This window comes from Fundulus heteroclitus, chromosome 20, assembly GCF_011125445.2.
Source record: "Fundulus heteroclitus isolate FHET01 chromosome 20, MU-UCD_Fhet_4.1, whole genome shotgun sequence".
NCBI lineage: Eukaryota > Metazoa > Chordata > Actinopteri > Cyprinodontiformes > Fundulidae > Fundulus > Fundulus heteroclitus.
The window spans coordinates 44,594,056-44,619,859 of record NC_046380.1 but is presented as its reverse complement, the minus strand read 5'-3'; the positions used below and the strand labels follow the sequence as shown (position 1 = coordinate 44,619,859).

Genomic DNA, 25,804 nt, shown 5'->3' with positions numbered 1-25,804 from the left:
AAAAACATACAAAAAGTTTAGTACAGTAGAATTTATATGATTTACAGAAATGCTCTCAATAATGAGGATTTTAGGAGAATAAAAAAGTCGCAGAAACATATATACATAAATAATCCCTCTAGACACCTGACACTTAGACACTTAGACAACTTTATTTGTCATTTTGTATGCACAGAGTGCGTACAGAACAAAATTTCATTTGCATACAGCTTGAAAATTACAGTGAATTGCAGTAGATTACAGGATAAAGTAAATTTCAGGATAAAATTTACAGAATAAAGTTTACAGGATAAAGTGCAGCAGTAATTTAACAGCACAACAATTGACAAAGTAAATGTGGTCAAGAAGTAAATGCTGTATTGTACATGATTATTTAAGTATGCATATCCTAAATGGTGAGCCAGGAGTTCCCTTGTGTAATACAAAGCCATTGTTCCATTGATCCATCCATTACCTCAGCTTTCAGCAGTTATGACTTTATGGGATTTCTGTTAGGCTCAGAACAGGTGGACCCAGAATTCAAGGCAGACAAACCGTTCAAGTTTAACAGTTTATTAAGATCAGATGCGGAGCGGGAGGCGTCAGCGTCTACAGCGGGATCCTCTGGTCTTAATGTTCAGTTCAGATCCAGTGGATCCCAGCAGGCGGGTCGTCAATTCGCTGCGGCGGTTGCCGCTCATGAAGTCCCAGCGGCAGGTGTTTCGGAGGTCGGAGGACAGGCAGGAGATCAGAACCGTGAGAGCAAATGTGAGCAGGATGAGCCGTAGAGCGAAGCCGAAGTCGGGGACGTGGTCGAAGGTCGGAGCCAGGAGATCAGAGAGCCAGTGAGGTACCGAAGGATAATCCAGGACGGAGTCGGGTCACGGTTCCAGGTTCGATACACAGGGCAGAGATCCAGCGGGTAGTCAGGTCAGGCAGAGGTCAGATCGGGCAAACAGAATCAAACGGGAACAAGCAGGCTCAGAGGTCGAAAGGCAAACAGGTCAGGATCAGGAATCAGAATAACAACGCTGGAATAAGTCTCACACAAGGGTCGAAATAAACTGGCACTGCTATCTTGTCTTGGAGCTGGTTAAATACTAGAAAGGACAGGTGGAACAGATCTGTAGTAATGAGGAATGGGTGGATCTAAACAGGTGTGGGATATGAAAGAGACAAGACAACAGTGCCAAAATCATGACAGAAACCCCCCCCCCCAAGGGAGGATACCAGACGCCCTTTTGGGCTGCTCAGGATGGGCATTATGAAAGGCTGAAATAAGAGTCTTGTCCAAAATGAACCTGGCAGGGATCCAAAACCTCTCCTCTGGACCGTACCCCTCCCAGTCAACCAAGTATTGCAGGCCCCTGCCTCTTCTTCTGGACCTCAGGATCCGGTTGACGGTGTACACAGGATCACCGTCAATGAGTCGGTGGGAGGCGGGGGTCTAGAGGCGGGCATGAATCTAGAGGTGTTAACCGGTTTGACCCGGGATACATGAAAAGTAGGGTATATTTTCATAGTGCGAGGAAGCTGGAGGCGGACGGCCACCGGGTTTACCACCTTAGAAATAGGCAACGGCCCGATGAACTGAGGTGCCAGCTTCTTACTCTCCACTCGGAGAGGCAAATCCCTTGTGGAGAGCCAAACCTTCTGGCCCACCTGATAATCAGGTGCCGGGATCCTCCGGCGATTAGCGTTCCTGGTCTGGCTCTCCCTGAAACTGAGGATTGTTCTCCTAGCCTTTCTCCAGGCTCGCTGGCACCTCAAAGCAGATAATCGGGCCGACGGAACTTTTGAGTCTCTCTCTTGGATAGTAAACACCGGCGGCTGAAAACCAAAAACGATATAAAATGGAGAGAGACCAGTGGTGCTAGAAGGAGTAGAATTAATAGCATGTTCTATCCACGGAAGCTGACTGACCCATTTAGTGGGGTCCGACTGACACAACAGGCGTAACTTAGTCTCTACTTCCTGGTTGGCCCTCTCTGTCTGCCCATCCGTCTGGGGGTGGAATCCCGACGACAAACTGACAGAGACCCCCAGCATGGCGCAGAATTGCTTCCAGTACTGCGCCACAAACTGAGGACCCCTGTCCGACACGATGTCTGTCAGGATACCATGAAGATGGAAAACCTCCCGGGCCAAAATTTCCCCCATCTCCTTTGCGGATGGGAGTTTGGGCAGCGGAACCAAATGGACCATCTTGGAGAACCGATCGATTATGGTGAGAATGACAGAATTACCCTCTGAAGAAGGCAACCCGGTGATAAAATCCATGGCAATGTTAGACCATGGTCTAGACGGAACAGGTAAAGGTCGAAGCAAGCCGGAAGGAGGTTGTCTGGAGGTCTTAGCCTGATTACATTGGGGGCAGGCTGCCACAAACTCCCTCACATCGGCAGACAGAGAAGGCCACCGGAACTGTGTCCGAACACAACGAATAGTTCTGGTAACCCCGGGATGACAAAAAAGACGAGAACCATGACAAAAATCTAACACATTCTTTCTTAGCTGATCAGGAACAAACAAACGATTATTAGGACAAGATTCTGGGGGTGGAGTCTTACTAAGAGCCCCTCTCACTTCTCTCTCAATATCAAGCATAGTGATGGCACATCTTACAGACTTCGGCAGGATAAAACCCTCAGCACCACTGGTACTCTCTTCGTCCGCCTCGAACATCCGAGAGAGTGCATCGGGCTTAACATTTTTGGTCCCGGGTCTGTAAGACAGAGAAAAGTTAAATCGACCAAAAAATAGTGCCCACCTAGCCTGTCTAGGGTTCAGTCTCTTGGCTGATTTCAGGTACTCCAAGTTCTTGTGATCAGTCCATACCACAAAGGGGATCTTGGACCCCTCCAGCCAATGTCTCCATTCTTCTAATGCTAACTTGACTGCTAACAGTTCCCGATCTCTGACATCATAGTTTCTCTCAGCGCTAGAGAGTCCCCTGGAGAAGAAAGCACAGGGGTGCATTTTACCATCCCCAGCCTCCTGGCTGAGAACGGCCCCAATTCCAGTACTAGAAGCATCCACTTCTACCGTGAACTGTTTCTCAGGGTCAGGAGAGATCAGAACAGGTGCGGACGTGAATAAGTCCTTTAGTCTCTGGAAGGCTTTGTCTGCCTGCTCATTCCAGCAGAACCTAGTCTTAGATGACGTGAGAGCGTGAAGGGGTAAAGCCACTGAACTGTAGTTCCTAATGAACCTCCTGTAAAAGTTTGCAAAACCCAAGAACCTCTGCAACTGTTTCCGATCCTTGGGGATTGGCCACTCAGTGACAGCACTGACCTTAGCAGGATCCATAGCGATGTGATCAGGAGAAACCACAAAACCCAAGAAGGACATGGTGGACATGTGAAATTCACACTTTTCAGCCTTCACAAACAACTGGTTTTGCAAAAGATGCAAAAGCACTGACCGAACATGGCCTCTGTGGGTCTCCAGATCACGGGAATAGATGATAATATCATCCAGATACACAAATACAAACTGACCCACCATATCCCTGAGCACCTCATTAATAAGATGCTGAAACACTGCCGGTGCATTTGTGAGTCCAAAAGGCATTACCAAATACTCATAATATCCAGTGGGGGTATTAAATGCCGTCTTCCACTCATCCCCCTCACGGATGCGTACCAAATGGTAGGCATTACGGAGGTCCAACTTGGTAAAGATCTTGGCCCCCTGAACCTGGTCAAATGCGGAGTTCATCAGGGGAATCGGGTATCGGTTCTTAACTGTAATCTCATTAAGACCCCTATAATCGATGCATGGCCGGAGAGAACCGTCCTTCTTACCCACAAAGAAGAACCCTGCTCCGGCTGGGGAGGAAGAAGGACGAATAATCCCCGCTTTCAGGGAGTCTGAAATTTACTTTTGCATGGCCTGGGACTCGGGAACAGAGAGAGAGTACAACCTACCCCTAGGGGGTGTTGTCCCAGACAGAAGATCAATACTGCAGTCATATGGCCGATGAGGAGGTAACGCAGTGGCCCTACATTTGTTAAACACCTCCCTCAGAAGCAGCACAGGAGGGCCAAATATACAATCAGAGCAGGGAGAAAGGAATGTACTCACAAACACTTGTTGACAGGCCAGAAACATAACAGTACCCCACCCTCAAGGTCCAGACCTCTAGCTTGATCGAGGTGCAGACGATGGAACTCCCTGATGAGCCAAGCTAGGGCTTGACAAGGGACACTTGGAAAATGGGATGGATTCTCATGGAGTTGGGTGACTGTAACCGGATGGCCACTGGATTCATGATCTTATAAAGGACTGACAAAATGAGGTGACAACTTACGACACTCCAATCGGAGTCAGAGGTCCTTAGTGGACAGCCAGACTCTTTGACTAACTTTAAAGGGGGGAGCTGGGACAAGGCGACAGTTGGCAGTTCTGGACTGTGCACTGGACATTCTGATTATGGCTTGTCTAGGTCTTCTCCAGACTCATTGGCACCTCAAGGCAGCAGCATGGGCGGAGGGAACCATAGCCTCCCTCTCCTGGATTGTGAACACTGGTGGCTTAAAACCATAAACAATATAGTACAGTGAGACGTCAGTGGTACTTGAGGGAAGATAATTGATAACATGTTCGACACACGACAGACTGTGGGACCTCTTGGACGGGTCAGACCCGCACAGGACACGGAGCTTGGTTTCCATCTCCTGGTTATCCCTCTCAGTTTGGCCATCTGTGGGTGAAAACCAGAGGACAGGCTGATGGAGATGCCCAACATAGAGCAAAACTCTCCCTGGAAATGAGAGACAAACTGGAGACCTCAATCTGACACAATATCGGAAGGGAGCCCATGTAGACGGAACTCCTCCCTGGCCAAGATCTCCCCCATATCCTTGCCTGTGGGGAGTTTCTTTAAGGGAATTAGATGAACCATCTTAGAGAACCTGTCAATAACGGTAAGAATGACTGTAAACCCATTGGAGGGAGACAACCCCGTAACAAAATCCATGGAGAGATGAGACCAAGGACGTGGCAGGATGGGAAGTGGCCGCAACAATTCAGAAGAAGGATGGCGAGATGGCTTGGCCTTGCAACACTGAGGGCAGGACGAGACAAACTCCTTAACGTCTTTAATGAGGGATGGCCACCTGTCCTTGAACCACTTTCAGAGTTTTGACGATTCCTGGATGACAATGTAGGCGGGTGTTATGGCAAAACTTGATTTCCTTGGCCACCAGATCTCTAAAACAAGGAAAAATTTAATCGTCCAAAAAACAAAGCCCAGCTAGCTTGTCTAGGATTTAGCCATTTAGCGGATCACAGGTACTCCAAGTTTTTATGGTTAGTCCAGACAATGAATGGTTCTTTGGCTCCTTCCATCCAGTGTCGCCAGTCCTCAAGGGCCAGTTTTATGGCTAGTAGTTCCCGGTTCATAGTTGTGTTCAGCGCAGGATAGAGATCAGGGGAAAAAAGGACAGGGGAGAATCTGATTCTCTGTAGCACGTTGGCTGAGAACAGCTCCTACCCCAGTGCTTGAAGCGTCAATTTCTACTATGAACTGTCATTGAGGATCAGGGGACCGGAGAACAGGGGCCAACAAGAACAGAGCCTTGAGACTAGAGAAAGCCTTCTCAGCCTGCTCGTTCCAGGAGAACTTGACTTTAACAGACGACAGAGCATGAAGGGGAGCAACAATCTTGCTGTAATCACAGATAAAATGGTGGTAGAAATTGGCAAAACCAAGGAATGTTTGCAACTGTTTGCGATCTGAGGGACCGGGCCATTCAGAAACAGCAGAAACCTTGGTGGGATCCATTATGACTTTGTCTGGGGAGATGATGAAACCAAGAAAGGAGATGCAAGTTGTGTGAAATTCACACTTCTCAGGCTTCACAAACAGATGATTCTGAAGAAGACAAAAGAGAACATCTCTGACGTGGCGAAGGGTGTGACTCCAGGTCTGGGGAGTAAATGAGAATGTCATCCAGGTAGACAAAAACCAATTTTCCCACCATGTCGCGAAGGACATGGTTAACCAATGCCTGGAAGACCGTGGGGGCATTAGTTAACGCATAACAAGGTATTCATAATGACCTGGGGGGGTGTTAAATGTGATCTTCTACTCATCCTCTTCTCGAATTTGGACAAGATGGTAAGCATTTCTCAGATCTAGTTTTGTAAAGATCTTAGCACCTTGTATCTGATCTAAGGCAGTGTCCGTAAGAGGGTACCAGTTCTTAACCGTAATTTCATCATGACCGATAGTCTTAAAGAACTGTCCTATTTGCTCATCCGTCCGTCCATCCATCCATCCATCCATCCATCCATCCATCCATCCATCCATCCATCCATCCATCCATCATCTTCTGCTTATCCTGGGTCGGGTCATGGGGTAGCAGCTTCAGTAGGGAGGCCCAGACGTCCCTCTCCCCAGCCACTTAGGCCAGCTCCTCCGGGAGAATCCCAAGGCATTCCCAGGCCAGCCGAGAAACAGTCCCTCCAGCATGTTTTGGGTCTTCCCAATCGACCAATAAATCGAGAGCTTTGCCTTTTGGCTCAGCTCTCTCTTCACCACAACGGACTGGTACAGCACCTGCTTCGCAGCAGACACCACAGCAATCCACCTGTCGATCTCCCGCTCCATCTTCCCCTCATTCGTGAACAAGACCCCAAGATACTTAAACTCCTCCACTAGGGGTAGCACATCCTCCCCAACCCGAGAAGGAACCCTACCCTTTTCTGGCTCAAGACCATGGTCTTGGATTTGGAGGCACTGATTCTCATCCCGGCCGCTTCGCACTCGGCTGCGAACCGCTCTAGTGAGAGCTGTAGATCATAGGGCTGGACGATATAGAAAAAAAGCTTATCGATAAAAAAAATTCATATTGATCGATATCGATAATTATTGAAAATATTTAAAACCATATTTTATGTGCAGCTCTGCCTGGACATTTTATGATATTGCTAAATTATTTAATTTTAATAAAGAACACAAACACAGAATTCCAATTAAATCTTTATTTAACCAACTTTTTTAACCATAACAGAATTTTTTTAAAGAAAAATAACTTAAAAGATCTGAGTTACGTTATTAAATAAAGACTTTATTGTTAAATAAAGACCAAAATAAATATACCAAATAAATAAATAAATAAAATAGCCTATTTAGGTTGGAATAGTACACTAGTTACTTCTCAGGTTTCATAATTGAGAGGCTGGTGCAGGTCCGAGGTTGTGGCGTGTAAGGACACAGGCTGCAGCTCATTTTGCACTGATTCCCGGCACTCATTGCATAATTTAGGGAGCGCTGTTAGAGAAAAACTTGCGTCCCGGAACTTTATATCGCGGACTTTATACCTCGCGGAGTGGCGAGTAATTGTTTGAAGCCAGGTTTTTTAACTGCAGACAACAGCAGCATGCCCGCAGTGTGAGCGGCTGAGCGGCTTACGTGATGAAACAAGTTGGTTGCGTTACCAGACTTTGTTTTTACCGGTTCCTTGCAAGTTTTACAAATCACTGTGGTTTATTTCTGTCAGACTGGCGAACTAGTAAAACCCCGTTTTGGGGCCGCTTCCTCCGCCGCTCCTTGCTGCGACATATTCACGTGCTCTGTGTTGTGGTTTGAGAGGGCGGCGCTTTGTCACGGCGTGCCTGGGTCCGCGATTACGATTGGTCGAGAGGAAGTAGTGAACTAATATGATAGGCCGAAAGGAAGGAAGGAAAACTGTTTCTATCGAACTTTTATCGACCCTATTTTTTCCTATCGCACCACATGTCTATCGATCGATATATATTGTTATTGAATTATCGTCCAGCCCTAGTTGGAACATACCTTCTGGTCCCCCTTTTTAAATAGGGGGACCACCACTCCAGTCTGCCAATCCAGGGGAACTGCCCTCGATGTCCACGCAATGCAGCAGAGCCATATTAACCAATACAGCCCGACAACATCCAGAGCCTTAAGGTACTCAGGGCGAATCTCATCCACCCCCGGGGTCTTGCCACCGAGGAGCTTTTTAACCACCTCGGTGACCTTTCATTTCACTCATTTCTGCATCCCAAAGATGGGAGAACACGACCCAGAGTCCTGAGGTTCTGCTTCCTCAATGGAAGACATGTCGGTGGGATTAAGGAGGTCTTCGAAGTATTCTGCCCACCGACGCACTACGTCCCGAGTCGAGGTAAGCAGCACACCACCCCCACTATAAACAGTGTTGGTATTGCACTGCTTCCCCCTCCTGAGACGCCGGATAGTGCACCAGAATCGCTTCGAAGCCGTACGGAAGTCTTTCTCCATGGCCTCTCCGAACTCTTCCCATACCCAAGTTTTCGTCTCAGCGACCAGCCGAGCCACCCACTGCTTGGACTGCCGGTACACATCAGCTGCTTCCGGAGTCCCACAGGCCAATAAAGCCCATTAGGACTCCTTCTTCAGCTTGACAGCTTCCCTCACTGCTGGTGTCCACCAGCATGTTCGAGGGTTGCCGCCGCGACATGCACCAACAACCTTTCGGCCACAGCTCCGACTAGCTGCCTCAACAACAGATGCATGGAACCTGGTCCACTCGGACTCAATGTCCCCCGCATCGCTCGGGACATGTTCAAAGCTCTCCTGAAGGTGGGAGTTAAAGCTCCGTCTCACGGGGGACTCTGCCAGACGCTCCGAGCAAACCCTCACAATACATTTAGGCCTGCCAGGTCTGACCGGCTTCCTCTCCCACCATCGGAGCCAGCTCACCAACAGGTAGTGGTTGGTGGAGAGCTCTGCCCCTCTCTTCACCCGAATGTCCAAGACATGCGGTCGCAGGTCAAATGAAACAACAACAAAGTCAATCATAGAGCTACGGCCTAGGGTGTCCTGGTGCCAAGAGCACATATGGACACCCCTATACTTCAACATGGTGTTTGGTATGGACAATCCACGATGAGCACAGAAGTCCAACAACAGAACACCACTCGAGTTCAGATCAGGTGGGCCGTTTTTCCCAACCACGTCCCTCCAGGTCCCACTGTCATTGCCCACGTGAGCGTTGAAGTCCCCCAGCAAAATGAGGGAGCCCCCAGGAGGGGCACTCTCCAGTACCCCCTCCAAGGACCCCAAAAAGGGTGGGTAATCCGAATTGCTGTTTGGCGCATAAGCACAAACAACAGTCAGAACCCATACCCCCACACGTATGCGGAGGGAGGCCACCCTCTCGTTCATTGGGGTGAACCCCAACGTACAGGCACCGAGATGAGGGGCAACAAGTATGCCCACTCCAGGTGGGTCAGGGCGACATTGTTGCATGCTGGGAGCTGTGGTCTGTCACGTCATAAAATGGCGTAACAGATTTCACTCATTTCTGCATCAAGCCGAGCAATAGAGTTATCTACACTGGCTTGGCACTGCTGTGCAGGCGTTGGGTCCATTTTTGTCCAGATTGTAATGTTAGAGTTCAGGCTGAGGACCCAAGATACAACCAGACACAACAGGAAGCTTTTTTAAAAGTTTATTCTTAGTACTCTGCAGGTAACTCGGGATCAGGATAACCAGGGAAAACAGAACCTTCGGATGGGAGAGAACAGGTTAGTGGCTGAGACGAGGGATTTTAAAGAATGAAAGCCATTACCCTTCATCTGAATCCAGGAAGTGTCTCTGATCCTGAAACTTAGGTTCCTCGAAGGTGATGTCGTCACTGGGGTTTGGCAATTAATCAGTGGTTAAAGGACAGGCACAAGGTCAGAACCGTGATGACAGAGACAAGCAGGAGCGTCAGGGGGAATAACCAGAGTCCGAAGTCCAAGAGTAGATCCAGAGCCAGGTGATCAGAGATCGAGGGAAAATCCAAAACAGAATCCGGGGGTAGAGTCAGTGCACAGGAAAGAGCCAAATGTATCTACCATCACTTGGATCCATTCTTAAGAAACATGGTGTTTCTTTCCACTGCTATGCAGATGAAAGCCAGATCTATGTCTCCCTAAAAAAATCATTACTCTTACCCGGTTAATTCACTGCCATGGTGGCTATGACCTTAAAGTATGGATGTCTTAAAATTTTCTAACATTGATCTGGGTTCTTTGGCACAGTATCATGTGCAAATTGTGAACAATATGGGGGTGAAAGTGGCTGCCGACATTAGGTTTGACAGTCAGATAAAAGCTGTGTAGAAATCCAGCTTTTTCCAGCTAAGGCAGCTGGCAAAAAAAAAAAAAACAGTCGTTCAAAAGCAGCACTTTGAGACAGTAATTCTTGTCTTGGTGTCCACTCGGCTGGATTACTGTAACACTCTTTATATGGGGGTTACTGGGTCCTCCATTACTCGCTTGCAACTTGTACAAAATGCTGATATACGTCTTTTAACTGGCACAAGAAAGTATGAGCATATTTCCCATCCATTTTTGTATTCAATTTAAAATAACTTTATTTGCTTTAAAGCCTTGAATTGTCATGTTTTGAGTTTCTGCCTCAGTTTCTGTTTTGGGTTCTTTCTTGTTTCATTTCTGTTATAGTTTATGTTCTGTTTCAGTCTTAGGTTGTATTCTCTCTGGATCTCGGCACAGATGCCTGGTCTGATAACTCATGTCACACACCTGCTTAGCTCCACCCATTCCTCATCACCTTAGATCTGTTCCACCTGCTCCCACCAGTATATATTCAGCCTTCAGACCAGACATCAATGCCAGATCATTTACGATCCTTCGGTGAGTTTTGTTCCAGCGTTTTCTGTACAGATTGACCTGTCGATGCAAACCCGATCGCCTCTTGATATCTGAGCCAGCCTGACCCCTGTATTTGTTTTTCCTACCTGCCCTGACTGCCTGCCTGTTTTGCCTGACCTGGTTCTGTCTCTGGATGATCCGAGCTTGTCTTGAACCCTGTCTGTTCTCCCTGCTTGCCTGTATACCGATCGGGATTGTTATTTGACCACCGAGCTTGCCTGTCCTCGTCCAACCTGTTAGCCTGTCCGTGTACCGAACCTGATTCTGTTTTCCGACTGTGAGCCCGGATTCTGTTTTGGACAATCTAGCACTTCTGATTACCCGGTTTTGACCTTGGACTGTTTTTTCGCACCACAAGTCTGCCTGTCCCTGTTTTGCCAATCTGAAAAAAAAACATTGTAATCTTACTCGCTGTCTGGTTTGAATACTGGGTCCTCTGTCTTGATTTCATGACATGAATGGCCTCGCCCCACCCTACATTTCTGAGTTGCTGCAAAGCAGGTCAGAGCAAAGCAAGTTGGGGGCACAAGGAAAATCTCAGTAAACATTCAGGCAGGTTGTGATGAGACACTAAAACAAGGAAAGTAACTATTCTTTCCAGATGGAAAATCCAACAAAGGTCACAAATATGATTTTGAATGTGATGTTTGGATTTCAAACAAAATTCATTTCCCAAGGATGTCACCATTGAATGCTATACAACACAGTTAAACTCCCATGTTTGTGCTTCTATATATCAACTCAATTAAAATCAGTGTAAAGTGAATAGTCTGGTGATAAAAACCATGCCTGTGCCAAATGTGTTCCTCAGCCTGATGTACCAGATAATGACACTATTGATGAACCATCAGTGCACAGACATTATTGGTAGGATTCAACAAATGAGATCCATGTCTCCCTTCCAGATGTGTTCATTGTTTTGGAAGAAGTCCTCACAGATTCTTCAGTAACCAGAGAATGCCCCGCAAGCTCAAGTCAAGAAAAAAGAAAAGTTGCTATCAGTGATCCCATAACTTTTCACGGTGGCAAGAACTATGCTGTTCTTGAGGATGACGCTGACCCTGAAATCACTTTTGGTGCACACCAAGTGGAGAATGATGACTCACTCAGTGATGCACTGACCTATGAACCTGATGAGTTACTTCAAAGTCCTCTTAATATTTTTTCTTAAACAATGGTGATCTTGCACCACTTAAACAGCTTCAGGGAAATGATAGAGGCCTTTTGTGACCCTGAAATCTTGAACAGAACACTGAAAGTCAGACCTCTTCTTCCTGACAACTCAGTAGAGAAGGGTAGCGAGTGTGGCGTAATCAGAGATGTCTACAGTAGCTTCTGGATGTAGTTTTACAAACGTTGTACCCTTGGAACAACTTTCAAAGTGACCTTTCTTAGGCATGATTTCTATGCTGCAACCTGGAAAGCAGTCGAGAGGATTCTTCTGAAATTATTTTAAGATTAAATTTGCCCCTCCTTTCGTTGAGGAAATAGTTTATGGGACAGTGCACAGTGACCTGACGAGAAGGTTTCTGCAGTTTGTGAGCTCACAAGATAAATATGTCCTCAAGCATGCATTAGATAATTTTAACACTGTTGATGATGATCACCTTCTTCAAGTGGTTGACAGATAAGAATGTATGAAGAGAGTCACTGCTGCTACTTTGTCTGAAATCTTGGATGAACTATTTCACAAGGAACCATCATCAGCTGCTAAAAGGGGGTCACACAGCCACAGATTCATTTAAAATCTGGGGAACTGACCAAAAAGTATGGTGATTTCAAACCCACCCCAAAGAGAGTAGTAGAAATATAAAATTTTCCTACAAAGATGACCTCCAACCAGGCCAAGGTGGCACAGTACCCGAAAAGATATGTCAGGGAACTTAATGAGGAAAACTGCAGAACCTCAAAAAAAGATTTTTGAGGTTCTGCGCAGGTTCTGATTTATTCGTATCTGGAGTTATTAAGGTTGAGTTTACAGTCCAGACCGGTTTCACAAAAAGGTCAATTGGACATACATGTGGGATGCTCTTAGAACTGTCCGACACCTATGGTAGGTTGCCTGACTTCCACAGTGAGTTCAATTCCTTTCTAGAGAGCAACGTCTGGGTAATGGATATTGTGTAGGCAGGAGTTATGTCTGAATTCTTTCCCTTTTTAATAGAGTGAAAGTGTTATTGTCACAAAGACATACATTAATTAAAGGAATTACTTTGTCCTTTGTATAAACACACATTACACTTTACACATGCTTGATTAAAAAAGCTTATGCTATGATGCTGACTGTTCACTTTCTCAATTATACAGAAACTGAGTGGTTGTTTAAGCTATAGTGCATCCATTTTACAGACAAATGAATGTGTTGGATGTTACATGTTGAATTTTACATTCAAGTCCTTTCCTATTGAGTTCACATACTGCTTATCATCATTGCGCTTCTGAACTGGGGTAACCACTACAATGGGTCTTCAACCTTAGCCTGCAGCTAGGGAGAGTGCCTACCCTATGGAAGACATCCTGCATCTCACCGGTTCCTAAAAAGACCCAGCCCTGTGAGCTGAACGATTTCCGACCTGTGGAAATCACTTACTTCACATCTGATGAAGACAATGGAGCAGATCTTCCTCAATCTTCTCAGACCTCAAGTACAACACGCCCAGGACCGGCTGCAGTTGGCATATATGCAAGGTGTAGGAGTGGAGGACGTCATCCTCTACCTACTACACAAGTCCATTCCCACCTGGATAAGGGAAGTGCCACGGCAAGGATTCTCTTACTGAACTTCTCAAGTGCATTCAACACCATCCAGCCCTCCCTGCTCAGAGACTAACTGAATCGCATTGGAGTGGACCCCTGCCCGGTGGCATGGATCTCCAGCTACCTCACAGACAGGCCACACTATGTCAGGCTGAAAGACATCATCTCTGACACTGTGGTCAGCAGCACTGGAGCCCCTCAGGGCACAGTGCTGGACTCTGTCCTCTTCACCCTATACACCTCAGACTTTTGTTACAACTCTGAGCTGTGTCACAAACAGAAGTATGCAGATGACACAGCCATTTTGGGGTGTATCAGGGACAACAGAGAGAAGGAGTACAGGAGTCTGGTGGGGGACTTTGCCACCTGGTGCCACACCAACCACCTGGAGCTCAACATCTGCAAGACGAAGGAGCTGGTCATAGACTTTGGGAGGAATGGACCAAAGACTAAGCCAGTACTACTGGACGGGGCTGAGGTGGAGGCTGTGGACTCATATACATACCTTGGAGTGTGGCTGAACAATAAACTGTACTGGTCAACACATACCAACCACCTGCACAGGAAGACACAGTGCAGGATCTACTTCCTGAGGAGACTGATGTCGTTCAACATCTGCAACAAGCTGTTGGAGATGTTCTACCAGTCTATGGTTGCCAGTGTCCTCTTCTACATGGTGGTGTGCTGTGGGAGCAGCACATCCAAGAAGGATACCTCCAGACTGGACAAACTGGTCAGGCAAGCCAGCTCTGTGATTTGCAAGAAGCTGGACTCTCTGGAGACGGTGGCTGAGACAAGGACACTTAACAAACTGCAGGACATTATGGACAATACCAGCCACCCTCTTAACACTGTCTTCACCACTCAGAGGAGCTTGATCAGTGGGAGATTGCTCCTCCCCAAATTAGGACCAACAGACTGCTGAACTCCTTTGTTCCTCAAGCCATCAAGCTGTACAACTCCTCACTTGGGGGAAGGAGGAGGTGATAGGAGGAGGGACAAGGAAGGGCCAGCCCCCCCCCCCCCCTCCCTCCTTTGGACATCTTGTGCAAAACAGTACCTGTTGTAACTCATGTCATTTCCTATCTCTCACTGTGCAATAACACATGCAAACTACTGTGTAGTTTGGGTAATTATTTATTTATTTATCACATTCCAGGACATTAGAACTTTTTTTTGCACTATATACACTGTTTTTATATTGCATTTTATTGTCTGTTGTATTCTATCTTCAATGGTTCTAATTCTGCCCTTTGTACTCTGTATAAGCTACTGGAACCAGAATTTCCCTGAAGGAGCAATCCCAAGGGATAAATAAAGTTGAGTCTAAGTCTAATTAGGTAAATCTCTCTGTATTTCACAGTATACAGAGTTTTTTCAACCTGGTGTCTGGATTCTCGCCACTTCTTGGAGAAAACCCTGACTACTGTGAATACAGAAAGATTTACCAAGTGGTGATAGTGATTATGTGAACTCATTGGGAAAGGAAGTGAATATAACAGACATCCATTTAATTGCAAAAGTTACACATTATAGCTTTCAGTTATGATGAATGTGTTACAATGCCAATGCTTTAAGCAGATAAATTTCATGGTCAAGGACTAGAATTTTTTTTAAAGATGATGTGTTTTCCATGGGTCATTTGCAAATTCCTTGTGGAAGGATTTTTGTACACTTGAAAATTTTGTAATAAACATTTTTTGAGATGTTTTATAGTTCACTCATTTTGTAACGATTTATCTAAGAAAGATTATCTGAGAAAGATTTGAAATGTTTATTCTGTGCAGATGGGCTTTAACTACATACGCTACATTCACTCAGACACAATGCTCACTTAAATACAAATTTGAGGTATTTTAAATGAGAATTACCCATACATGCTACTTGTTTCTTCTGTCAAACTAGAGGGAAATAGTTCACAACTTACGGCATTTTTTTTCATCATGAGATCATTTACATTTTATACTTACAGTAGTTTTTCTGATGATATAAACTTGTACTTGATATTTTCAAATAATTAATTAATATTCCAGTATTTACACCCATACTACTTTTACAATAGTAAAGGGTGTTAATACTTTTTTCACCTCCTACTCAGGCAGATCTAAAACGGGAAGGTGATTGTTAATGTTACAGCAATTTATAGATTTCTAAGTGTCTAATTTCAGTCTTGCTGCAGCCCATGCATCCGAAGGAGCATCTCAGCTATTTTTGTAAATAAGTAGGATGCAAAGCTCAACAGTTACATCACAGGGGTGAATATTTTATGCTTTTTATCTGACCATTTGGCCACCTTTTTTGGGGTGCTTGGATTTCATAAAAAAAGTTAAACTTTTGTGCCACCTACCCAGAGAATGACATGTAGTGATTTTTGTTTGAGTTGACATAAAATAGAAAGAACACATTGCTCAAATATAATTCCAATGTGTTTATTAAAACCAGCTTTAAACCACATTCTTTAAACTTGCATTCAACCACAGTTTTAAAAAAGACCACCCAAAGGCAAAATAGACCAGCACTGATTCAGCCCCGTCACTTCAACTACCTGGAGGGAGGTAAATACTAATGATAAAGCCAGGTTTGTTTGGGCCAGGCCGCTTATACACGACCACAGGTGTTTATGGCTCTGGAGAGAACACTGAAGGCATTTAGAAAACACTGTACAGAGTATAAAGCAACAACACAAATCATAACTACATTCTGAACACTGCTGTGGGATGCTCTACATTCCTGCGTAGAAGACAGAGTAGGCATTAAAATTCAGGTATAAACATGTTAATTCTTTTGTAAACGGTTCTGGTATCTGGATCAAGAGGAGCTATTAAAACATTTATTAGGGGTTTACACTTGTTCATTAGAGGGTCTTGGAGCCGAGTCCAAAAGAACAACTATTAAGCAAAATGGCAACCTATTGCTTTTATCAGGAAAGATAAGCACTAAGAGGGATATGGACTATATATACTAAGGGTGTCCCGATACCGGCGTCAAGTACTCGTACTTGTAAAAGCAACCCGATACTCTGAACCAATACCAATCTTGTGCTTGATTTTCCTCCTACGCTACAACTCAAAAGCTAGACACCACTCCATGCCAGGTGGTGGTGCTAATACGTCAAGAGGTTGTTTGCTGACCCTCAAAAAGAAAAGCTAGAAGGAGGGGGGTGAAAATGTCTGTTGTTTGGAGATATTTCAAGGTACACATAGAGGATACTAAAAAAGCAGACTGCTGTGCTCAGCCAAGCTGTGAAGAGGGGCAAAAAAGGTGCCTTTTAACACAAAAATTAGATGAAACATTTTAAGACCAAAAATTACACAGAATTCAGTTTTCTGCAGCAAAACCAAGATTGCAACACGTACTCCAGAAACATACCTGAAGCTCTTACTGAATTCATCGCCTTTGATGATCAGTCGTTTTCAATGTTAAATTATATTAAGTTATATGTGATCTATAAGTCCCAATTTATGAAGTACTCAATATCAGTACTTAGAATCAGCAAGTCCCTAAACTGAAGTACTCATACTCGGTCTGGAAAAAACTGGAATCGGGACACCCCTAATGTATACTGTATCTATCAAGAGAAATATCAGAAGCCCTTTATCATTGAATCAGAAATCTTAATCTGAATCCTTATGGTCACATAATAACAACAAAGATCCTTGGGGATTTTTTTTTAGTTTTTATTGAAAACGTTTCCTAGTTTTTATCTCCCCACCTCTCTCCCACTGACTGCTGGAGTTTTGCACCAGCAACATGCCACCCCCTTGCAGTACTGACAGAAAAAAAATGGATGGCAATTTTTTCTGATATTCCACAAACTAAAACCAAATCAGCAGCAGTTGAAATGCTAAAATAAAGCATACACATGTATAATCAAGTAGTCTATTATCCAACCACCAGCAAAGTAAACACCAAAATGTTCTGGTACCATATCCATTTAAATATATAGGTACAACAAGTTTATGTATTTAGGCACAACAAAACATTAAATTAAAGGTTTATCCTCAAACTGACAAAAATGTTAAATTTTTACCATGTTTTGCATTTGTACTCTACCTTACAGGTCAGCAAACATTTAATCAAATTGTTTATTTTGCAGTTGTCCACCAAGCTTTAGTCACTCAATAAAAACTGCAGGTTGATAATGGGTCATGAGTGCTTTCAGAAAAACACCAGATCATCTTTACACTATATGAATTATGTGTTATTAAGAACATTTGTTTGATTCTGTTGAGACCAATATGACACAAGCATACAGGTTGACAATACGAGTATTGAACAGAAGCTAAGACAGAAGAACTCAAAGTGGATCTTTCTAACACAGCTCTTTGTTTTCATACATTATTAACCAGAATGTCATGTAGTTTTACAAAAACATTTACACTATGCTGATTTTCTTCTAAATGCAGTTTCTAGTTTAGAACCTAACAAAACCTAAATCATTTCGGAAACTTGACCCAAATGCTGACTGCTTCAGAAGAGAGCTTAGTGGTACCGATATATCAATAAGCTGGATTCACAGGCTGTTCTAGAACTTTCTGCCCCTTTATGAACTCTGATCAGAAAATAATGTTTAAAAAGATTAGTACTTATAACTACTGTTTATTCAATGAAGAAATACAGATAATTTCTTATCATCTCAGTAGTCACTGCCAGCACATTTTACAGCCGTGAATCAACTGACGCACAACTTCAGCTTCAACATACACTTTTAAAACCAGATAATTTCATATCTGAACGTCATGCACTGTTATGGCACAAAGGCTAAAACAGCCTTTCTGCTTAGTTCAGATGTTACAGAAAAGCAAGCTCTTAGAATTTCTCAGAAAACATGTAAACATGCTTAACCAAATCCTAGATAATAAATAAAAGGTAGAGCAACACTTTGACAATAAATGTGCAAATAAAAAATGTTTTTGGCATAAAAATAAATACATGGAAAAAAATGTATGCATAAAAGAATTAGGCAAAAAAAATTGAAAACAACCCGAAGAAACAACTGAACAAGACAAGCGTTTCAGAAGGTAAATGGTCTCTAATAACTGCAGAAAATCTGACGTTTTATATCAGGGCTGATAGTCCGACCACAGTGTAACTGTACTGATAACTCTTTCATCTCTCCCTGTGATTAAGCTTATCAGCAGAGAAGTATCAGTAACATACCCAAGAAACATGACCCTTCTGATACTGCAGGCAAAATTCAATCAATAATCCAAAGAGTAAGCATGTTCTGCAGTCTGCTATGGTTACAAATGAGACAAAACACAAACACAGCAAAGAAGAATACAAATATGCAGCTTAAAGGTCCATCCGGTGGTTGCACTTTAATATTTACTCCTAAAGACATTAGCACAAATCAAGAAATTACTCATTTAATTTCATGTTTCTAAACTACCATAGTTATTGTTTTGTATGTTGTTGTGAAAAAGGCCATATTTTCTTTTAGCAACAGCAACTTTTTCACTTCAAGACAGGAGCCTCATATGTTCTGTATTTAATAGTGAAGGATTCATTATTCATGTCCCAAAATCTGATCTAAGCTGTGACCCTATCAGAATGTTTCCTTGCTATTACCCTGTGAACTGAATTAAAGTACTAATGCAACTGAAATAAATTCCTTCTTGCCAGTTCTTCTGCGATACTGAGGCACAAACTGGCAGTTCACATGCTTTTGCTACAGTGGTTTAACAAAAAAAAAAACTCTTCGGTTTTTCTTTTTAATCTAAGTAGGGGCCATTTGCCACTTGGTTTAAGCACAGCCACAGCAATTTTACTAACTTTATGTCCCAAGCTATCTAACTGCCCTCCAAAAATATACAGGACTGTCTCAGAAAAAAAATTAGAATATTGAGATAAAGTTCTTTATTTTCTGTAATGCAATTAAAAAACATGAAATGAAATATTTTTAGATAGGATTTTTGAGTTTTCTTCAGCTGTACGCCATAATCAGCGATATTAAAACAATAAAAGGCTTGCAATATTTCAGTTGATTTGTAATGAATCCAGAATGTATGACATTTCATGTTTTTTAATTGCATTACAGAAAATAAAGAACTTTATCACAATATTCTAATTTTCTGAGACAGTCCTGTATGCAATGCAGAGTATAATGGTATTAACTGCAAAATTCCATGTGTAGCGGGGAAACAAGTAAACAAGTTAGTACATACAAACAAGAACAAACATTTCGTTCAAAGAAAAATACCAAACAACATTTTAAGAGCTTCAGCTCAGAAACCAGTTTAATGCATGTGCTTAGTCACTCGTATTGCAGAAACAAGTAAGACCATCTTCTCTAAAGAGGGAGACACATGCACTCGTCATTCTATTAGGTCACGTTGCCCCATGAACAAAGACCATACAGTCTCTATAAATGGGAGGTGGGGCCTGCTATAAGTCATGCAAGAAAAAATAACTACTGAAACATTTTTGTCAATCGAAAATAAATGTTGCCGTCAGTGTGAATTACAGACTCAGTGATAGGTTCTGGTGCCTATCTGACATACCCCTTTACTTCCATTGCATTGACATATTAAAATTGCTGTTTTAGGGGGGAAACAAATCTTAATGGTTAGATTGAAAGTCACAACCCCTACCACCCCTAGAAGCCTTAGCGTCATTATCAGTAACAGACTAGGAGAGATCACAGGAAATAAAGAGTGAGAAGAAACACGGCAGTGATGATGCGGAAAAGGGAGCTGCACAGAGGAATCGAGGCATCTTTCTGAACCATCATTCCAGTTTCTGTAAAACAGAGAAAGAGAGAGAGAGAGAGAGAGAGAGAGAGAGAGAGAGAGAGAGAGAGAGAGAGAGAGAGAGAGAGAGAGAGAGAGAGAGAGAGAGAACAAGGCAACTCAGTTTAGGCCGGATCAGGATCTTTTTGTCTTGACCCAATATCATGGTGGTGTATTGAGAAAATAATCTCAGCTTTTCTTACATTAGGGATACTGAAATATAACATACAACATATAGACTTCATTGCAGAGAAATGGACTGAAGAGATTGTAATCAAGGTTAAAAACTCAAGAACATGTCTCCTTGCTAGCAGGGTTGTTTGGACTAACCCTGTGTGCAGCCTCAGCCTGGAAAGACGAGGAAAGGGCACAGTGCAGGTCTAACGGTGTGTGTGTGTGTGTGTGTGTGTGTGTGTGTGTGTGTGTGTGTGTGTGTGTGTGTGTCTGTCTGTGTGTGTGTAAGGGGAGGGGGTGTTGATCGCGATCTCTGTCTGTAACTGACTGCAACGCAACAAGCTCCTATTACAGCTGTCGTTGAGTAAATTCAAGCCTAGCTCTCATTTATAAAACAGAGACATCGCGGACAAATCTGGGTACATTTCAAATGACTGAAATATTGTCCGAAAAGGGAACTGTCCTTGTTATTTGAGGATGTGCGAGCATTCTAGAGCAGCCGGTCCACAGGTTATTCATAACTCCCTCCCTCTTTGTTCGAATACGGACTCTGTAACTTCTATCCGTCCATCCTATCGTCTATACCGGCTCATCCGTGCAGGTCTGCAGGGATCTCCAGCAATTAAAACACAGTTATTTTGGAACAAATTATTTTGAGGCTTCCTTGGTTTGCAATATTTTGCCATAAGTGGCTGTTGTGAAGTGTTGGTGGAGGTAAATCCAGCTGTTTAGAGATGAATCTCGCTGTAAGTCTGACTGTACGGCTCGTTCATGGACACAGAGTAGGGTCGGGGAGTCACTTACTGCTGACAGTCAGCTTTTCCAGGTTCTATGATTGATATGCAATCTTTTAAATTTAACTTAAGTTTTTTTTTGTCTTTTAAATGTTGGTACCTTTGTTTGTAGCATTTTGCAACACTTAAAAAGCCCTATAAAGAATATTCACAATTGTTATAATGTTATTCCATCCATCCATTAACAATAATTAATATTGTCTCTAGGAGAAATAGCAGAAGTTCTCCATTAATTAAAAACTGTTTTGTGAGTCCTGAGTGTTTGGAGAGATTATGTGAAGGATTTAATCTTTCTTTGACAGCAGCTCCTAAACTGCCAGTAATAAGCACAATTTAGGAATTCCATTCATTTAAATTAATTTAAATGGGGTGGACCAAATCTGTTTTCCACATTTTATTCACTGGGGGCACATTCCTTAAAGATCAGGTGCAACACCCCCACTTATTGCTCACACATTTTTTTTTTTGTCCACGCAATTTAGCTGTCCTTATTTGGAATATTTGAAGATCAGGCCCAGTGAATTAGACCTACAGCACATTGCTATGGAAATAACTTCTTATTCACATAATCTCTTTCATTTAGAATAGGAGCAGTGATAAGAATGTGAGTGCCATCAATGCAGCCAGTTAAATCGAAAACGTAAAATATATGAATAAAAAAATTGTGCTTTATGTCTCAAAATACTGAGACATCAGACAGATACTGACTAAATTACTGCTTTCACTGATATTGCAATTCTGTGTAGTTATTTTACTAGTGTTGTGGGTCTGTGACTAGGGAACACCACAAAACTACAGTAACTGAGCACAACATTAAGGAAGTGTGTTGTGCGGGCAGATGGAATCTTTCAACACCACTTTCTGTGCCCCTAAGTATGAAGGGTAAGCTTAATGGATGGATGCTAGCCTTTAAATATTAATTCAAATATTGCTGCATCATCTTCTTTTGCTGGTTCAGTTTTGAGAACATAGAGAAAATTAAGAGCTGTCCAGTCTATTTAAGATTTTCAAAGATTTTCAAGGCACGGCAAAAAAAGTGGTGGCACGCCAAAGAAAGTTTGGCTTTGAGTCTCATATAAATATGGGCCAGCTCTGGCCATAGGTCTGTGAAACCTCCCACAGATGGAGAGCCTCCACAATCGGTTTGAGCCCTGGTAAAGGAAACACCACGGTCATTATTGAATCAGCAGATTGATTAAGAAAAGGGAATTGCTACTGATATTTAACAGTACCTACTTTCGGTACGTTGTGTGTTTGTGTAGTAATAAATATTAATTTATTAATACATTTTTTTAATTTAACATATTTATTTTTCAGTTATAAATTAGTTTGGATCTACAAATGAACTTTATGAAATAATTTATGGATTTTAAAACATTGCCTAAATCTACAGCACATAAACAATTTTATACCAAAAGAAAAGTTATCAGAGGTACTGAGTGAACAAGGTGAATATGGGATTGAAGCTGTGTGTGGATAAAATTCAGGGAATTGTTTGAGTACAACTGTTTCAGAGAAAGAAAAAACTATATTAAAAACATGTTTTATCCTGCTTTTAAATCAGGGTGGGATACGTTTGCAATGAGGGAATAGAGACTCTCCTCTCTGCACTCTTTGCTCTAAATACAGGCGGGTTTCAGAACGAAGCAGCATCAGCAGCTGTCTGTCTGGGAGACAGGGCTTGGAGAAGTAGGAAGGGGCTTACAGCAGCACTCTCCGCTCTCACAAGACAATAACTAAAGAATGATTGTTACTTTCACAGGAAATCACCAATAACAAAGAAGAAAGTTGCTAGATTTTTAGTCACTTTTTTGAAAAAAGGTTGCTGGATGGGTCTGAAAAGTAGCCGAATATAGTGAGAAAATCTTTAAATTGGCAGATGTGACCAGGTGCTTCCTCAAATTAGAAGTATTCTTGCACTTTGCTTCACAAATATTGCAGTCTAATCTGTGTCGCATTTTTGGAAAGTGGAGCAATATTTCAACCACTTTTGGACCAGCGGCTACTGACATCATTATGCTCTTGTGTGTGCAATGCTGTGTTCATGTTTAGCATGGAAAATCACACATTCTTCCACTCCCTCAGTGTCACCATGATGCATTTAAGTACCTAAAACATAGTAATGTTTGATTTTATGTGAATCGGTATCCGATAGTACCAGCGAGATTCGGTCTGTGCATATGAAAGTATCGAATTTGGTACCCATCCCTAAAGATTATTTTTCTTTTCCTCTTCATTGGTAAATGTGATGCCAGGGCATCATCACTTGAAAAACCTAGAACCGAACTTGGGTGCAGTTCTTTTTGTGGCCCCTCCTTCCCATCTATCATTCTAACTCCCACAGCAAGGACAGCACTTTCTGCTTGTTAAGATCAAAGACAAGCTGCAGTATGTGGAGTCTGGCTTGAACAGTTTTTATTTTTTATTTTTAGGTTCAGTTCTCCAAAGTATCTTTATCACAGTGAATGGATCTTCTTGGTAAGTTGTTGTGCTACCATTAACACTTTATAGTTTTTTTTACTTATCAATAATGCACACTTATTCCTTTGAAACTTGTCACAGAAATTTTGTCCCATCTTACCAGAATCCTGGGACACAATAATCTCATGAGTCGGCCCATCTCCACCCTCTCCCCAGGTTCGGATCTCCAGCACCACATAACCATAGTCTTTTGGTAGAGGTAGGCTCACTGATGTCTTTGTTTTGTCCAGAAACTTCATTACAGTCTGATCATCATGTCTGTACAGAACCTAAAATATACAACATGCACAGGTCTTAAAGGACAAAGTGCTAGATCAAAATTAGAGTGTACACTTATCAGTAGTTTATGTAGTTATCTGTAGCTGATGGAAAGGCAAACATTCATAAATCCTGCTAAACATTTTGTTTCTTTCTGTAGTCACTTATAGTTTCCCATATCTCTACTGAGAAGATTCTGGGACCTTTAAATACCACAGCATGAACTTCCGTCTTTAGAGGTCAGGGAAAAATATGAAAGGTCACAGGGTTTTCTGGGGACATGGTGAGGTGAGAAATACATGAAGCACCTTTGGTCAGTGTTGACAGGTAAGACTTTACATTCAGATATTAACAGTGTTTAGTGAACTTACCTTATAGCCCAGCACGACTGACTCATTATGGAGAGCTTTCACATGACTCCACTTCAACGTTACTTCTGATCCTTTAGTGTCAGTGGAGACGTTGCCTGGAGGACGGTCAGGAGCTGAAATTGAAAGACAGGAAACTACTAATATTCTCATGAGCTCAGATAATGGACTTGAGTCAGTACTTGTCCCATTAGATGTCAGTACTGCATTTGCTACAGTTGATCACAATATTCTCCAAAAAAGACTTAAACATACTGTAGGGATTAAGGGGAAAGCATTAGGCTGGTTTAAATGTTATTTATCTGACAGGATTCCAGTTTGTTCATGTTAATAATAAATCTTCAAATTCTAGGGTTACTTGTGGAGCACCACATGGTTCAGTCCTTGGGTCTATTCTCTTTACTATATATATATATATATATTAGTGATTAGTAAAATTATCAGAAGGCATGGGATTAATTTTGCTGATGATAATCACCTATATTTATCCATAAATCTTGACAAATTCATTCAGTTACTTAGACTACGGGCATGTCTTGATGGCATCAAAAACTAGATGACTTTAAATTATTGTAATATTCTGGGTTCTGTTCTGGTTTATGTTATGTAAGTTATTTTACTCTCTTGTCTTAGGTTCTCTGGCTACTTTGAGTTTTGTTTTGTCTAGGTTCTTGTTTAGCTTGTTTATTGTTTTAGTTTATCCTGTTGTGTCATTCAGTTTTAGTCTTCGCTTTATCTTCTGTTATAGGTTTGTATAACCCTGCTGCAATCATCTCTCACCGGTTTCACCTGCTTCCTCCTCCATATAAGCTGTTGAGACCGGACATCAGTTCCAGGTCGTCTTGTTGAGTTTATGGGTGAGTCTCCCCTTGCAATATTCAGTTTATGTTTTGCTTTTGGATTTTGACTCCCTTGTCTCCAGAAACCTGAGCCATCCTGTTCTGTCTGTTCCTGTTTCACCTGCCCTGCTGGACTGTTTGTTTATCTGCCGTCTTTTGTTTTGACAGTCTCTTTGGCTTTTCCCTGTTTTTGATATTAGTTAATAAAATATCCTGATCTGAACCTCTGCTTGTCTGGCTGAATTCTGAGTCCCCTGCCTCTGATCATTACAATTATATGCTTTTAACTTCTGACAAGACAGAAGTTGTCATCTTTGGAGTCCTAAAAAATAAATGTCCTAATCACTTTAAGGAGCAATAAGCAAAATTTCATTATTTTACATACAAAGAACTAAAGGTAATATTTCAGATGTGCTATTGTATGATGTCACACCGCATCCCTCTATCTTGTTCACCAGTCTCTTGTTTACATAACTGAGCTGGCAGCACATGCAAGTACGTGCATGTGAACAGCTGCCACTCAGGGCTTAGCCCTTCCCTGCTCTAAAATGCCACCGTCAGAGCAGTGCAGCATTGGAGCAACATGGAGAGCAACCCCAGTGAATGTAGAAAGAGGTGCGGCTTGTCACACATCTTGTTTTGGTCTACAGACAATGCTCAAGCACCACATAGTGGTGAAATATTGTTTATTGCTCCTATAATCTGGATGCTAGTAAACTGGTCTCTTGTAATAAAGTAAAAAGTTATTTTTG

The 25,804-nt window shown here is 42.6% G+C and overlaps 1 protein-coding gene across 3 annotated transcripts in view; it reads right to left on the bottom strand.

The window, feature by feature from the left end:
* Positions 1-19,618: 19,618 nt before the first annotated feature.
* cntn2 (contactin 2) overlaps positions 19,619-25,804 on the bottom strand; it is a 118,835-nt gene continuing 112,649 nt past the window's right edge. For 2 of the 3 annotated variants that reach the window (XM_012873379.3, XM_036152105.1), the window contains exons 21-23: positions 24,217-24,329; positions 23,688-23,856; positions 19,619-20,148 (exon numbers count right to left, since the gene is read on the bottom strand). In XM_012873379.3, the coding sequence (XP_012728833.2) occupies positions 20,048-20,148; positions 23,688-23,856; positions 24,217-24,329 (383 nt within the window). In that variant the 3' untranslated portion in view covers positions 19,619-20,047. The remainder of the gene's footprint in view (positions 20,149-23,687; positions 23,857-24,216; positions 24,330-25,804) is intronic. The other variant, XM_036152106.1, reaches the window with a different exon arrangement.